We start from the raw sequence: 16,467 nt of genomic DNA on the forward strand, positions 1-16,467 counted from the left end.
TACAGGTGATTGGAAAACTGATTATTGGCTCATCATGGCTTTCCCCTTTTCTCTAGTAGTTTGTGCAACTGAAAATATAAATTTCACTGAAAATTTCCTCTCGTTAATGTTTTTTTTTTCTCTTCCCTTCCCTTCCCTTCCCCTACCCTAGTAGCGCTCATTTCTAATTCCCACAACGAGTAGGCTACAACTGTTCTTAAAAATACTGTTACCGTATCCCACTGTAATCCTTCATCTTACTTCTACAAGCTGCCCAAGAAACTGAATTTCACTGATATCTTGTGGCTTATTAACACAGGAAATCTTTTAGCTGTACCTTGTGAGCAAGGACTTTTCAATGCATTTATTTTTCCATTTGTGTTTGTGTTTTAATAGACTGACTTCCTTTTGGTAGTGTTGCGTGATGTCGTTCAGGCATATCCTGAAGTTCGCATTGTCCTCATGTCTGCTACTATTGATACGAGCATGTTCTGTGAATATTTCTTCAGTTGCCCAATCATTGAAGTTTATGGGAGGACTTACCCAGTTCAAGGTAAGTATCGAGGGGGTGGGATGGGAGGGTGAACATTTTTTGTAGTGTGTGGATTTTCTTAATCCTAGAGATTGGAGTAATAGTTTAAAGGATATTTAAAGTAAAATCCAAATCAGGGTATCAAATGCATCATAGCATTCTTGGGGTTTTAGTCAAGCAGTAGTGAGTTTCATTTACAACTTGAGGAGTTTGCATATCCAGTAAACAGCTAAAGTTAACTTTTAAGATTTTACAGTCAAGTGTTAATTAATATGCCTATAGATGTTCATGGGAAATACTGTTAAAAGTTTAAGCAGCCAGGGTCAAATTAACTAGAGAATCAATCTTTCCTAGAGCCAGAGCAGGCAGATTTTGAAATGAGATTAAGGTCAGTGTTTCAAGGTCAAATATTTCTGATTGTTAAGAGTTTATTTAGAAGATTTTGTCATCACCGTTTCCTAGAATAGTCATCTAATAGCTTGGTTTTAAAAATTAATTACAGCACAGTCTAATTGAGGGCATGAAAATAAGCTAAAAGTTTTTCAGTGTACATATGAAATGAATGGCTATGTCAGGATGCTAACTTGAAATTCAGAAGTTGAGGGTAGCTCTGAAATAAAAGTCAGTGCACTCATATCTCACGAGGGTACAGGTTAATAATCCGGTAACTGCTTTGCATGCATACTGGCATTGAAAAAAATAATTAAATGGATGACAGACAGTGGGAACCAGGTTTACTGCTGGAGTGGGAGGTTACAGGTAAGTATGAGGGAAGGCTTGAATGAACCCTGTGGTACTGGATTACAGTTGAACTCGTGTTTAGATAGAAATGGATAGATACAAAACTAAATATACATGTGTATGGATCCATGGATTTGCATACATAGATATATTTCCTAGCTCTGTCTGCTGAGCGGGCCTAGAAGTAATGACATCCCAGTAGCAAGGATCATGCGCAACACCCAGATCATGTTTCCAATACCATTCTCCAGTTAAAGGAACCAGACGCCCTTGAAGAAATGACTGATTCTGAAGCTGAGGCAGGGAATATACAAGATGAGCCTGAAACATCTTGTAGTGACAGAAAGTAAGGAAGTGCTTTTAAAAAAAAAAAAAAAAAACAGTGAAGGGGACAAAGGGACATAGGAGTCAACATGAAAGCTCTCAGTGGCCAAAAATGGAATAGTTGGAACAAAAAAATAGAAAACATAGTATTGGATTATAACCTGAAGTATAAAACAGATACCCATGAATTTATATGGTGGTTGAATAAATAAGTGGGTAATAAAGACAAAGCTGTCATATGGAAGAACTAGAAAAAAATTATGTAGATACTCTCTCTTACCTCAGAAAAGTGATGCTTAACTCCTTTAGTGTGCTGTGCTTAATGACTTGCTTCCAAAGAGTAGAGTATGGAAAGGGGGAAACGAGTCACTTTACGATGGAGTTAACTTGGCAAACACTACCTCAGGTTGATCAAGTTTAATATCATCAGTGATGAGTCATGTTGATAGTGTGTACCTTTGATATAATGAGATGAGAATGGTACTTTGGGGCTCTAAGGGTATAGAGGGGAAGTGTTTAGATTATGAGATACTTCTGAAACTTCTGGAACACTTCAAAGAACCTCAGGAGCATAATTGATCAGTAGATGTTCCAACCTTCGCATTGAAGTCCTTTTTTAAGAGTAATAACTAAAAGGAACCCATTTTTATCTGTACATCCTAATAGAGGAAGGATGGACTATGGTATATTATTGTATTGATAGTAATTTCTCTCCATATGTAACACCCACACTGTGGGAGTATACAGCATAGAGCACAATATGCATTCCATGAATGTTTGATTGAATATTGTATATAGCGGATACCCTGACTGGCTTTGTGGGAACATGTATAAGAGATACCTCACCCTCCTCCAAGGTCCAAGAGATGGAAACACTGAGTTTGATTGGAAAAAGAGGTTACTGACACTGAAGTTTCTTGGCAGTTGTGAAGAATCAGATTGAAGGGTATGAAGGTAGTTTTGAATTACGAGTTAGAAAATGAGTTTTAAAGACTGCTCCATTCTGCAAGTTGATAGTACTTACCTGACTGGATTGTCCTGGCAGAATATTTTTTGGAAGACTGTATTCAGATGACCCACTTTGTTCCTCCACCGAAGGACAAGAAGAAGAAGGATAAGGATGATGATAGTGGTGAAGACGATGATGTAAGTGAGTTTCGTGAAGAATTTTCATTGTGGGCAAAATTGTTATCGCAGGGAATGATTTTAGTAAAAACATGCAATAAGTTAGCATTACAAAAAACTTCTAAAAATTGACTGTAATGTCTATCTTTGAATTAATTGATATATTTCACTCCAAAGAATTCGATGTTCAGTGAAAAGCGCTTTTCATACCATGAGTTAAATCATCTCTGGCATAAAGGTTAAAAAAAAAGAGGAAGGGGCTTCCCTGGTGGCGCAGTGGTTGGGAATCTGCCTGCCAATGCAGGGGACATGGGTTCGAGCCCTGGTCTGGGAACATTCCACAGAGCAACTAGGCCCGTGAGCCACAACTACTGAGCCTGCGCGTCTGGAGCCTGTGCTCCGCAACAAGAGAGGCTGCGATAGTGAGAGGCCTGCGCACCGTGATGAAGAGTGGCCCCCGCTCGCCGCAACTAGAGAAAGCCCTCGCACAGAAACGAAGACCCAACACAGCCCCAAAAAATTAAATAAATAAATAAGTCAGTCAGGAGCTCTTAAAAAAAAAAAATCTAATTTATAAAAAAAAAGAGGAAGGAGTAAGATATTTAATAACTCCCATTTTGTAAGGCCTTGCTGCTCAGAGTGTTTTCCATGAGCCACAACACCTGGGAAACTGGTAGAGAGGTGGAATCTTGTGCCCCACCCCACATCTCCTAAATCAGAATCCACACTTTAACAAGATCTCCAGGTGACCCATATGTACAATAAAGTTTAAGCAACAGCAGCTACAGTCCTAGGTTACAGAGACTGTATGGTAATGACATTAGCAGATGGAGAGAGTATTGAAGTGGGGGATGATGAGGGATTTCCTAAGAAACAGGAAAGAAAAGTGACACTTATTTCGTAGTGCTTCAGAGTTGGACCAGTGATATTTAAAAATGCATCTTGAATCTGGAAACATGAACAGAATGAATGTTACAAGGCAGCCAGCAATGCAGAATATGATAAACATAACCTAGGATTGGGTATTTTTAATCAGATTTGAGGATATAAATGAATTATATTATGAATTATATCCTCAAATCCGATGAATTACAAAGTTTATTGGGGGGAAAAAATCAATTGTAACAACTTCATTTCTCATTACTGAAGGTTTGGTTTATCATTGGTTCTCAGGCAGACTTTTTGGATTATTTCAGATGTAGATGAAGGTGGTCAAATACCCTGTCTTCCGGTATGAGTGAGCCTGGGAATTACACAGGAAGACATTGTGTATATATAATTATATGATAATTGATACAAAGAGAGGATCATAGGAGCAGTTTATTAGTAAGGAAAATATTTTTGAAAAATCAAGAGTTTATAGTCATAAGAGAGAAATAAGCTTTGTAGAAGGAGCCGTTAGAAGTTTTAGAGTCAAATTTAAACGTTTGTGCTTGAATTTTAGTCACATCCTATGGGAAGTATTGTTCAGTAGAAAAATTCAGTATGTCAACGTGCAGTGGTTTTACGTTTTTGAAAATTAAATTTCTTCTATATGCCAGATACGACTAATCAGCTAGAATCAATAAGGATATTAGGTGTCATGTGAACATTAAGAACAAATGTAGGAGACTTAACTCATGAGCTGTACTAATTGAGACAGTCCAAAATATGTCTCCCTGTTTTTTGCAGGCAAATTGCAACCTGATCTGTGGTGATGAATATGGTCCAGAAACAAAGATGAGCATGGCTCAACTGAATGAGAAAGAAACTCCTTTTGAACTCATCGAGGCTCTACTTAAGTACATCGAGACCCTTAATGTTCCTGGAGCTGTGTTGGTTTTTCTGCCTGGCTGGAATTTGATTTATACTATGCAGAAGCATTTGGAAATGAATCCACATTTTGGTATGAGTCTTTTTTGAATTCTCAACTATTTGAGAGTGAAAAATGAATGATTTTGCTTGCACCCTAGCCAATATATGAAAATAAAATTTAGTGTTGTATCAATTTTTGATTAAAAATATGCATAATGTAGAAAAGTTTTAAACTCGACTCCTATTTTTAGACCTTAACTTTTCCATATTTTTATAGGAAGCCATAGGTATCAGATTCTACCTCTGCATTCTCAGATTCCTCGAGAGGAACAGCGCAAAGTATTTGATCCAGTACCAGGTGGAGTAACCAAGGTAAGTAGTAAACATTACAGTTACGGGGTTGGAATTAACGTAGATATTAGACAACTATTACAGACCTTCAAAGAGCTATCCAAAAAAATTGTAATCCATCTGAATTGAAGAAGAAAAAAGGGGTCCTTTCTTTATGAGCTTAGTAGGTTTTTCAATTATCCAGTCAGTGAATGAGTGATTTATTTGAAGATTTCTGTAATTCTGTTGTCATTTGTTACATAAGCAGATCATTCCTTTTAAGTACGTAATAGGAGAATATTTTCTGAAGTGTAATTTTTCTTAATACCATTTCTTCACAGGTTATTTTGTCCACAAATATTGCTGAGACAAGCATTACCATAAATGATGTTGTTTATGTCATTGACTCCTGCAAGTAAGTTCCCAAGGAACCCATGGCCTTGAATACAGTAAATCTTTAGAATACTCCATGTAGTGTCTAGAATCAATTAACAGAATCAAAAACACCTTATTTTTAAAACTCTTGTGTTCTCTTACCGTCAGAATTACTGTGCTGCATCTGTATGTACTGAGTTATAGTGTAATTATTGATTCTTGGTGTTGATCATCATATCAGTTATGGTAGAAAGTGACGAAGCTTAACACTACTGACTGCTTCCCACTTATTCTTGTCTGCTGGTGTTCTGCTCATTTCCCGTTGGGCGTTTCCATTGACCACTGCCATACAATGGCATGCTCTTTGGTGTATAAAGATGTCCAATATCTAGCTCATGACAAGTGTCCTATTTGTAGGACACTACTTAAGAATTAAGACTTCATATTTGGTATGAGATACCCTGGGAAATACACAGGGAGGCATTGTGTATAGGTAAAGCAATTACACGCTAATTGATACACAGGGAGGACAGAAACGTCGAAACTTTGTTCTGTCTAGCCAGTTTGGGCCCCATGTCTTCTCTGTGTAGTCCCTAAGCCTTTCCTGGCAATTGAAGAAGATTTGCCAATGCCCACTTTAGGGAATGGTGAATAGCATGCCCCTCTTTTGTGCCAGTCCCAGTCATTTAGTGCCAGCTGCCTATGTGTAACATTGACAAATTCTGAGGTTGCTTAGGGGTTCAAGAGGACCATGCCAACACCACTTGGTGAGGTCTTCAGAAGTGCCACATGTTCCAGTTTAGCAAGCACATAGCCTTTAGATCATAGATTGCCTAAAAGTTAAACTAAACTTCGGAATAGAGTTGGCTTTGAATAATTATCACTCACTTACCTGCACGTGCCAGATCCTGTTTAAGTGCTATACGTTCATTAATTCACATAATGTTTATAAATAAAAACACTACAAGGTAGGTGATAGTATTATACTCATTTTCAGATGAGGAAAATGAGGCACAGAAAGATTAGTAACTTGGCCAAGATCATCCATCTGGCAAGTGGCACATGTATATTATATTGCCTCCTAGCAGGTTGGCAGCCTAAAGAGTGCACAGTCAAATTCTTATCGGTGCTGTTTACAAACAGACATCGCAAGTAGGCATGACTGGAAAGCGTCTGCCACTTAGTGGAAATGTAACAGTTATGTATTGATAGTACACGTGAGTTTGAGAATTAACCACTCTTTCCTATTCAGGCAAAAAGTGAAGCTGTTCACTGCTCACAACAATATGACCAATTACGCTACAGTCTGGGCATCCAAAACAAACCTCGAGCAGCGGAAAGGACGAGCTGGCCGCGTACGGCCTGGATTCTGCTTTCACCTCTGTAGCCGAGCTCGTTTTGAGAGGTAAGACCAATTCTTGAGTAAAGAATGAAGTTGGGTTTTTTTTTAGCCTTTTACACACACACACACACACACACACCCCTCCCCACACCTCTCTGCCCTGACATAAACTTAATGAACTCAGAACATAAGTGCTTCCAGTTAATTGGAGGAAACTTAGCTTAGATAGTGAGATTGTGGTAAGGATGAAATCAGAAATTATCAATGATGGCATGTTTGATACCGATTAACTATTTACTAATAGTCTTTTAAAAGCATAACATATGTTTTCCATACCACACATCTTTATCACTTTGGGATTACTGATATTTATGGAATGGTTAACTTTTCTGAAAAATAACGTTAAAATAACAATACTTTTGTATTTATAGACACCCTCCCCACCCCCCACCCCCATTAGCACATCACCTCTGTCATATGATCCTCCTTATGTGCCTGAGAAACAGAGGGCATTATTTAGGTAAGGAAGCCAAAGCTTAAGAAGCTTAGCTGACTTCTCCAGGACTGAAATCCAAGTCTGTTAATACCTTGTCCGTTTCCGTTTATACCACAGATCCTTTTGGAGAATGTTTGTGGATGAGACCAATTGGTTTAAAAAATACTTCTCTGGGGTGCTAGCTCACCATCTTCTCAGATTGCTAGCTTTCCAAATAAAGTCGTTATTCCTTGCCTCCCACTCACCCCCCAATTTAAAAAATAAAAAATACTTCTCTCTCTGAATTACAGACTTAAGTTATATGTATTTAGTTGTATGTTTCTGGAAATCAGTGTGGTGTACATTAGCTTTAACCAGTTGATAATAAAGGTAGAGTTAGGAGGTGTGTTTGTGTGTGTGTACCACAATGAAGGATTGTGGGACAGACTAATTTAGGTGACCAGATGTATATAGCACACTGAAGAAAGGTCAAAGCTTTGATTTGCTTTTATACTGATAACATATGGCTCCCTAGTAATTACAAATGTTGGTTTATTTGAGCATCAGAAGTTAATGCAGGAGACTGGCTGCAACATTTGGAAGACACTTAGTTCTTTTTAAAGGTTGGCTTGTCCCTTGACCTGAATAAACAAGTACTATACTCTAACATTTTAGAGTAAAACCAGCTCCTAATTAATTAACAGCATGAATAGATCTGTAAGGGATTTTTGTTCTTTTCTCTGTAGGATGAGGAATAGATATGCTATATGCATCTATGTAAACCTGATTAAAGCTGATCTAGGTCTTACCAGCAGTGTTGGAATTCACCTCTAAATGGTTCCTATGAATCTTCATTATAAGTAGTTTATATAGAATAAGCCTGAATTGGAAATGTAGAGACCTGGATTTTAATACTGTTTGTGCCTAATGTATCACATAATCTTAAATATTTACACTCTTTAGGCCTTTTGTTTCCCCATTCTACAAAATGAGATTAAGTTACTTAACCTTTCTGTGTCTCTTTCCTCAGTTGAAAAAAGAAGGTAATGCAGTACTAATCCCATAGGATTTGTTTGCGAATTAAATGAGTCAGTAATGGAAAATACTGAGAACAATACTTGGCACGTAGTAAACTCTCAGTAAATGTTAGCTATTATTATTATTGTTAATATTGATTTATATTAATAGTTTTTATTACTAAAATTTTAAAGGGTTAGATAATCTGTAAGATCCTTTCCAGTGGCACTAAATTTATACAGACCAGGAAGTGGGGGAAGAGGTGGCAGGGAAATACTAGTATTAGCCTGCATCTCCCACAGAAGGTCTTGCTACCATTTTTAACCCATGTTTGTCAGCAGCCAGACCTGAAGAAGCCATGGGTGGGGGTAATAACATTAGAGATTTGGGATAGTTTTTCATCCTCCTTCACTCAGCTGAAAATGGCTTCAAGCTATAAGGGTAAAGTCGTAAGTCACTACTCAACCTCTTAAGAAGGTCTTGTCCAGAGAGTCTTTGTAGTAAATATAAAACGTTCTTTTGTAATTGTAAAAGGATGAGGGAAGGGCAGCTCTATATATTCCTGATTATCTCTCTGCGACGTTTTTTGTTAAATAAACGTGTGTGTACACAAGAGAAGATGGTTATTTTATGCTTATTTTCTCTTAGACTCGAAACCCACATGACCCCAGAGATGTTCCGAACACCATTGCATGAAATTGCTTTGAGCATAAAACTTCTGCGTCTGGGAGGAATTGGCCAATTCCTGGCCAAGGCAATTGAACCTCCGCCTTTGGATGCTGTGATTGAAGCAGAGCACACACTTAGAGGTACCTACAAATACAGACCTGCCTAACACATGCTAGTTATACCATCTGTCTTGTCCTGGCAAGTAACACTTAACAAATGAGTCAAGAAGAGGATCTAGTCCACAGGGCTGTGACAACAAAACTTCCAGTGTTGCTTAATGTACTTAGTGTGGTCAGTGTATAAAATGAGCAACGTAAGGTAAGAAAGGGATGATGTGAGTCTTATTGGGGAAAAAATGGAGAAAAGGCACACGTTCTCTCTTAACCAGTGGTTAACGATCGGAACGTGAATTATTCATGATACCCACAGTGTTTCATGTACATTTCATAGAACGTCTATTTGCATTTTCTTATCACATTTACAGAGGCAGTGTAGTATAGTGGAAAAAAATAAGGGCGTTGGAGTCCAGGGGGATCTGAATTTGAATTTTGAATCTCGCGCTCATCTGCTGTGTGAACTTCAGACTTTTATTCTCCAGATTTCATTTCTTTCTAGAAATTATCAACGGATGCTGTCAGACTTGTTAGAGCATGTAGCTAGCTGTTTATGCTGCTATTACAGTTATTACTGTATTTATAGACTTCTCATGGACTGTACTCAGCTTTACAGCCTACAGGGCCTAATTCTAGTACCTTCTTCATGTTAGGTGCTCTAGAATTTGGTTTTGTTCTGTTTTTGAGTGAAGAGAATTGTTGGCTATGGGCATGGTGCTGGCAGTTGGCTTGACAGATGAGGAAAACTTAAGTGCAGTATCTGAACCTTAATCTATAAACAAATGTTTCATCTTTGCCTAGGTTAAAGGGGTGTTCATTACTGTTTCTGCTAACAAAGAAATATCTCCCCACAGAGCTTGATGCATTAGATACCAATGATGAGTTGACTCCTCTGGGACGAATCCTGGCTAAACTCCCCATTGAGCCTCGTCTTGGCAAAATGATGATAATGGGGTGTATTTTCTAGTAAGTGCTTTGTTTTATTGCTGATAGTTAAATGGTAAAACAGTTTTAGAATTTTATCCCCCTCCCAATAAAAACAGGATGGGCTCGAATAGAAGAAAAAACTAAATATTCTTCAGTAGAGAAGTGGCATACTTTAGATACTGAGAAAAGTGTGAAATGAGAAGAACAAACAGTTCCAGTGGATGGACACCTGGGCCCAACTTTCTGGGGGAAAGAGCACAGACTTCTCAAAAGAGAAGTGCAGTTAAGTAGGTTAAGTAGTTTTCCTTGAAAGAGAAAGATTAGGAAAACAGGTATATGTTATTAGAAGGTTTTGAAGATTAAGAGATTTTGTAAGATGAGGGAGAATGGGAAAGGAAAAATATAATACTTGGTCAGTTTATGGTAAATATGCTTCCATTAATATCAGAACTCATTTTTTTTTTCCCTTTTTGCCTCTGGAGAGCAACTGTAAAATTTTTTTTGTTCAGCCAGTTTCAGTGCTATTAAAACAATATCATAGCCAATAAAGACTGACCCACAGTTGACAGTACTGCCCAAGTTGCTGGAACAAGAATGTGATCTAGACTGAATTTTCCTTTCTGTTTCAGTGTGGGAGATGCTGTTTGTACCATCTCTGCTGCCACCTGCTTTCCGGAGCCTTTCATCAGTGAAGGAAAGCGACTGGGTTATATCCATCGAAATTTTGCTGGAAACAGATTTTCTGATCATGTGGCCCTTTTATCAGTATTCCAAGCTTGGGATGATGCTAGGTATGGGCTTGAAAGAGGAGAGTTATAAGATTCTGGTGAACTGTCTCTAGTTTGTAATCTGTATCTAGTTCTTTAGGCTTTGGGAATGACTCTTAACAACCTATTTGTTTTAGAATGGGTGGAGAAGAAGCAGAGATACGTTTTTGTGAGCACAAAAGACTCAATATGGCTACACTTAGAATGACCTGGGAAGCCAAAGTTCAGCTCAAAGAGATTCTGATTAATTCTGGATTTCCAGAAGGTAAGATTCTCACATTCTTAAGACATATCTGAAGTAACCTTAATGTAATACATGCACATTGACAGTGCAGTATATTTTAGCTTCAAACATTAGACCCTTTGTTTTTTCTATATGTTCCTGGCTATTTCTTAGTTCTTTGAACTCTGGTGATAATCAGTTTTTCACATTAATTCAGTCTTTTACAGGATGCAAAAGGTTATAATGTTCAAATTGTAATTTAGTACAGAGATGATTAATAGACCTTTTGAGAATTGTGCTACTTTGGGAGGACTTTTTGTTTTTGTTTTTACTAATTTTTATTGGAGTATAGGTGATTTACAATGTTGTCTTAGTTTCTGCTGTACAGCAGAGTGAATCAGTTATACACATACCCACTCTTTTAGATGGGAGGATTTTTTAAATCCATCCACTTGTGAAGAACACAGGTCTAGCTTTTAGCATCTTTTGAATGAACAGTTTGTTGAAATACCTCAAGTAGTGGTTTGTGAAGTGATTTATTAATTTGCCCATCTGTTCAGTTTTAGATATAAAGTAAACTCTACCATGTTAAATTTTAATTGGCTTTAAATAAGGTTTTAGTGGACAATTACAGAGGACTTTGATATCTGATATAGGAATAGTAATCCAGCTGCTCATTTCTTGTGTGAATTTGAACTATTGTACTTTTCTCCAATTAGATTAAGAGACAGAGTTATTTCCTGAAACATTGAAAATTGGAACACATAACCAGAAAGAGCTGTTTAGTTGAGAGACAGAAGGTAGTTGGGCAGTATCTAGATAACTAAAGTAATCCTCTTCTGTTGTAAACTGACTAAATTTTTATTTTTATTTTTTTTAAATTTATTTATTTTGGCTGTTTTGGGTCTTCATTGCTGCACGCAGGCTTTCTCTAGCTGTGGCGAGTGGGGGCTCCTCTTCTTTGCAGCGCGTGGGCTTCTCATTGCGGTGGCTTCCCTCGTTGCGGAGCACAGGCTCTAGGCGCACAGGCTTCAGTAGTTGTGGCGCGCAGGCTCAGTAGTTGTGGCGCATGGGTTTAGTTGCTCCATGGCATGTGCGATCTTCCCGGATCAGGGCTCGAACCCATGTCCCCTGCATTGGCAGGCGGATTCTTAACTGCTGCGTCACCAGGGATTTCCCAATTCGTAGCTTTTTAATCAAAATCAAAGGAAAAGAGAAAAACATTTTTGTGTGATAGACTCTTCACAACAGTCCTGAGATGCACATATTACTACCCCATTTTATAGATGAGGAAACTGACACAGAAGCTTAAGTTACGTGTCCAGACTCAATTAGGAAGTTTATAAGACTAGGATTCAGGTTTTTTAGAACAAAGTATATCCGCTCTCTTACCATCATACTTTCCATGTGCCTAAGGCATAGTTTGGGTGAAGACATCCGCCACCTTCTAGTGGGTTCCTCTTAAGTTGTCATTCCATCTTCTGTAGAAGGAACAGCTTTTTAAAAACAGCATATGGAACACTGTGGTCATATCAGTCTAGCTCTTATACTGAGAGTAGATGGTTATTGGGCGATTTTTTTAAAATACTTACTCCAAGCTTATATTTTGTTGAGTCTGTATGAGAATATAGACATTTTAATTTTCTTATTGTGGCTACTCAGCAGAATTTCTCCTTGCACTTAATCTGAGTGCAAGAGTTCTGAGAAGAGAGGAAGTTAGACAGGTTATTTGAAAAAGGAGGGTGGAGGAGGAGTTAATTCTTCTAATTGTCATCTAATTCTGGTAAATACTTTACATGCAATGTGAGGATTAACCAGATACCTGATTTTTTTTTTTTTTTTTTTTAAATCTTCCTCTTAACAGAGTGTTTATTGACACAAGTGTTTACTAACACTGGACCAGACAATAATCTGGATGTTGTTATCTCTCTCCTGGCCTTTGGCGTGTACCCCAATGTGTGCTATCATAAGGAAAAGAGAAAGATTCTCACCACTGAAGGGCGTAATGCGCTTATCCACAAGTCATCTGTTAATTGTCCTTTTAGCAGCCAAGACATGAAGTACCCATCTCCCTTCTTTGTTTTTGGTGAAAAGGTAAGAAAAGATTAGTTTAGAAAAGTTTACATTTAAAATCCAAATTATCTTTACTTATTAATGTGCAGTGGGAACATGAGTTTTAATTTTCAAAGCATAGTTCATTATCATTATGTGGTAGTTGATTGACAGTTGGAATGTCAACTATTTCTTCTTGCCTCTGTCTCTGTCTTCAGATTCGAACCCGGGCCATCTCTGCTAAAGGCATGACCTTAGTCACCCCCTTGCAGCTGCTTCTCTTTGCCTCCAAGAAAGTCCAATCTGATGGACAGATTGTGCTTGTAGATGACTGGTATGGATTTTCATATGTGAACTCAACTGAATTCTTAAATTGAAATGTAATGGGATTCAGCTGCTAATCTAACTTAATTTGTGAAACATGGCAAAATTTGATGGCACAAATGAGATGCTTTATAACACTGTCTTTTCTTGGCGAGTAGTATATCTTAGGAGTGTGGTTCATAGTTGGTAGTAAAGTCTTAAATTGACTATACCAGCAGGAGCAGATGCATTAGGCATTGGAGCTGCATCCACTACCATGAATACTACACTAAGGAATTAGAGTCTAATTGGAGCTTGGGCGCCTCTTTTTTCTGTATACTTTATAGTACTTAGAGACTAGTGGTGAGTGGGTAGTAAGCACTTGGCAGAAATTGATAGAATTTAACGAATGGTTAGTAGGCTCAGTTATATTCTTGAAAACTTGCAAAACTAACAATCTTAGTGTCTTATTTCATTCTTTTGTTGGAGGCTGAGTGATCTGTCTTGTTAAGAGTATTTTGCTCGATAGACTTTGTGGTTCACAACTCCTGCCAGTAGCTAGCAGTGAATTTCAAGAAGTTACCTTAGATGATTATTCTTCCTACCTGTGTTTGCCTAATTCTGGGGCCATTACATTAGTTGAAAGTATTGGTACTTGGAAAGAAGTTAAATTTGTCCCGTCACTTGCCATGTGTGAAATTGGAAGATAATAGTCTTTTTCTGTGTGTACCACCTCTCATTTTTAGTCATTTTTCTCTATTTTAGGATCAGACTGCAAATATCTCATGAAGCTGCTGCCTGTATCACTGCTCTCCGGGCAGCCATGGAGGCTCTGGTTGTTGAAGTAACCCAGCAGCCTGATATCATCAGCCAGTTGGACCCCGTTAATGAACATATGCTAAACACAATCCGCCAAATCTCTAGGCCCTCAGCTGCTGGCATCAACCTTATGATTGGCAGTACGCGGTGAGTACCACAGTAACTTCTCTTTGAACTAAGCAGAGTACAGTAATCTTATACTGGCCTAAAATTTCCACAGTTAGTTAATAGAGGCCTTGTTATTTAAGTTACAGTTCTAGACAAATGCTGAATATGAAGTCTAGTTCTGGTTAGCACACTCAGAAAAAAGGGTGTTACTTTTGTGTTAATGATCTGTTACACCAGTGCGTGCTAGAGATAGAAAGAGATCTTAAAAGTACAGATAGAGTCCAGGATAGGTCACATGACAGGAAAGTGAGAGACCCCAGACAGTCCTCTTCCCACAGTACTGCCTTGCCGTCTCCAAAGAAAAAATGATGAGGTGCTAAGTTTGTTCTTAGGTGAAAAGCATCTGGGTTTATCTTAGGGAAGTACAGGAACATGGGTATCTAAAAGTAAAGAAGTATGTAGTTCCTCTTAATTCTTAAAATGTTTTATCTGCTTCAGTTTTTTTCACCTTCAAAAAGTTTCTTTGCCCACAGCTTTTTCTTTGGAAATACTTGATGCCTGCAGAAAATGCAGAACAGTGAACTCCCATATAGTCTCTTAGGTTTCACTGACTGTCAGCATTTTGTGATACTTGCTTTCATATAAATATTACACACTTCTTTTGCTTAATCGTTTGTGGTGATTAAGTTGCATTTTACATCAGTATGCTTCATGTATCTTTTGAGAACATAGCATAAACAATACTAGTTCACACCCAAAAAATGTGTTACAATAACACTAATATACAATTATTAAAATTTTTTTTAGTCACTCAAAAATATTCTTTAATCTCCCCATCAAGATTCGCTTATTGCATTTGGTTATAAACTGTTATCTTAATGTATAGAAGTGCTGTGTGCTTTATGGATTCTGGCTTCCCATTTTGCCTATAACTGAGTTAACTACTTCTTTAAACTAATGAAACATAGTACTTAGGGTGTGCCACACTGTGTTAAGTGCTTTTCTGATATTAACTCATTTTAATATTTAATCTATCTATGATGTATTCAGTATTTGTGCATTTGGCTTCATTCCCTTTATGCATTAAATTTTCCAATGTGACTAAATGTTTATATTTTGTGACTAGTTGAGAAGTACTAAGGATGCTTTGCTAAAGTGGTGGTTTTGTGCTTTTGCTAGGTATGGAGATGGTCCACGTCCTCCCAAGATGGCTCGATATGACAATGGAAGTGGATATAGAAGGGGAGGTTCAAGTTATGGTGGTGGAGGCTATGGGGGTAGTGGAAGCTACGGTGGCAGTGGCTATGGTGGTGGCTCCAGCTCCTACTGGGGAGGCTATAGAGGGGGTTCCCGAGGTGGCTATGGAGGTGACTACAGAGGGTCTAGTGGAGGAGGCTACAGAGGATCTGGGGGATTCCAGCGAGGAGGTGGCAGAGGGGGCTATGGGAGTGGCTACTTTGGACAAGGAAGAGGAGGTGGTGGCTATTAAAGCTTGCTTATGTCAGTGCCTGTGCATAGACAGGTAAAAAAAAGAAATGCATGCTACCCCTTTTCCCTAGTTGTTTATGTGCTGCCAGTAAGTAAACTCATTCCACCCATTCTGTGGTTTGTTGTAGTTTAAGGAAACTAAACATATTAGGTATATTAGTGATTTTGTTTATATTATGTAAAATATCATGCTCTATTATAAAAGTACTACAGTTTGTATTTTTTCTTTAAGGAGTAAAGATTTGCCTTTAAAATTAACTTGATATTTTCTTGATTTTAGTTTAATACAATAGAAATAAAGTATTACATTGAATACTGGCTATGTAGTTAATTGTTGATCTTACACATTAGAAAAATTTTACAATGGCACTTAATTACATCTGTTAGTTTTAAACATTAGAGGAAAAACTGTACTTTGTTTCACAAGTATACCAATTGATGTTATTACTTACAGTAGTTAGAATAAATAGCCTTGAACTGCAGTTGTTATTCTTGCAGTAAATACTGGCCAGTACACAATTGACATGGGCCTCTGTATCTGAATAAAACTTTTGACCTAAGGCTGAACGTTTTTACTTTTTCCCAAGCTTTGTCTTTGAAAAATCTAAGACCAAGGTCAGCGTTCTCTTTTCTTAAGTTAGTTTCCAGTGTAAAAATTATTTTAAAATTTTAATCAAAATTAAAAATTAATCTATGTAACCCTTGAATAAAGATTATATTTAGGCAAAGAAGCTTCACCAATGCATAAAGTTTAGATATTTGACAAGTAACTCTACATTAACATGTATTTCAAAGGATATTTGTTAAGCTGGTTTATTTTAGTGGAGATGTTTATACGCTTATAACACTTTATAAATAGTTTCCAATGAATTTTCACATTTCTAATTTCAGAAATAGCACAGTATAGTAGGGATTACAAAGTTTTTGGATGAGACGGGACTGAGCTCATATCTTAATACTGCTG

At 37.6% G+C, this 16,467-nt stretch overlaps 1 protein-coding gene across 2 annotated transcripts in view; it reads left to right on the plus strand.

The window, feature by feature from the left end:
* Positions 1-16,063, plus strand: part of DHX9 (DExH-box helicase 9) — a 55,975-nt gene extending 39,912 nt beyond the window's left edge. For both annotated transcript variants that reach the window (XM_068541365.1, XM_068541366.1), the window contains 14 exons: positions 376-532; positions 2,622-2,722; positions 4,373-4,586; positions 4,773-4,867; positions 5,167-5,240; positions 6,453-6,605; positions 8,683-8,843; positions 9,671-9,782; positions 10,373-10,534; positions 10,648-10,775; positions 12,598-12,827; positions 13,004-13,119; positions 13,854-14,054; positions 15,195-16,063. In XM_068541365.1, the coding sequence (XP_068397466.1) occupies positions 376-532; positions 2,622-2,722; positions 4,373-4,586; positions 4,773-4,867; positions 5,167-5,240; positions 6,453-6,605; positions 8,683-8,843; positions 9,671-9,782; positions 10,373-10,534; positions 10,648-10,775; positions 12,598-12,827; positions 13,004-13,119; positions 13,854-14,054; positions 15,195-15,504 (2,214 nt within the window). In that variant the 3' untranslated portion in view covers positions 15,505-16,063. The remainder of the gene's footprint in view (positions 1-375; positions 533-2,621; positions 2,723-4,372; positions 4,587-4,772; positions 4,868-5,166; positions 5,241-6,452; positions 6,606-8,682; positions 8,844-9,670; positions 9,783-10,372; positions 10,535-10,647; positions 10,776-12,597; positions 12,828-13,003; positions 13,120-13,853; positions 14,055-15,194) is intronic.
* The last annotated feature ends 404 nt before the right edge of the window (positions 16,064-16,467 follow it).

This window comes from Eschrichtius robustus, chromosome 3 (genome assembly GCF_028021215.1).
Source record: "Eschrichtius robustus isolate mEscRob2 chromosome 3, mEscRob2.pri, whole genome shotgun sequence".
NCBI lineage: Eukaryota > Metazoa > Chordata > Mammalia > Artiodactyla > Eschrichtiidae > Eschrichtius > Eschrichtius robustus.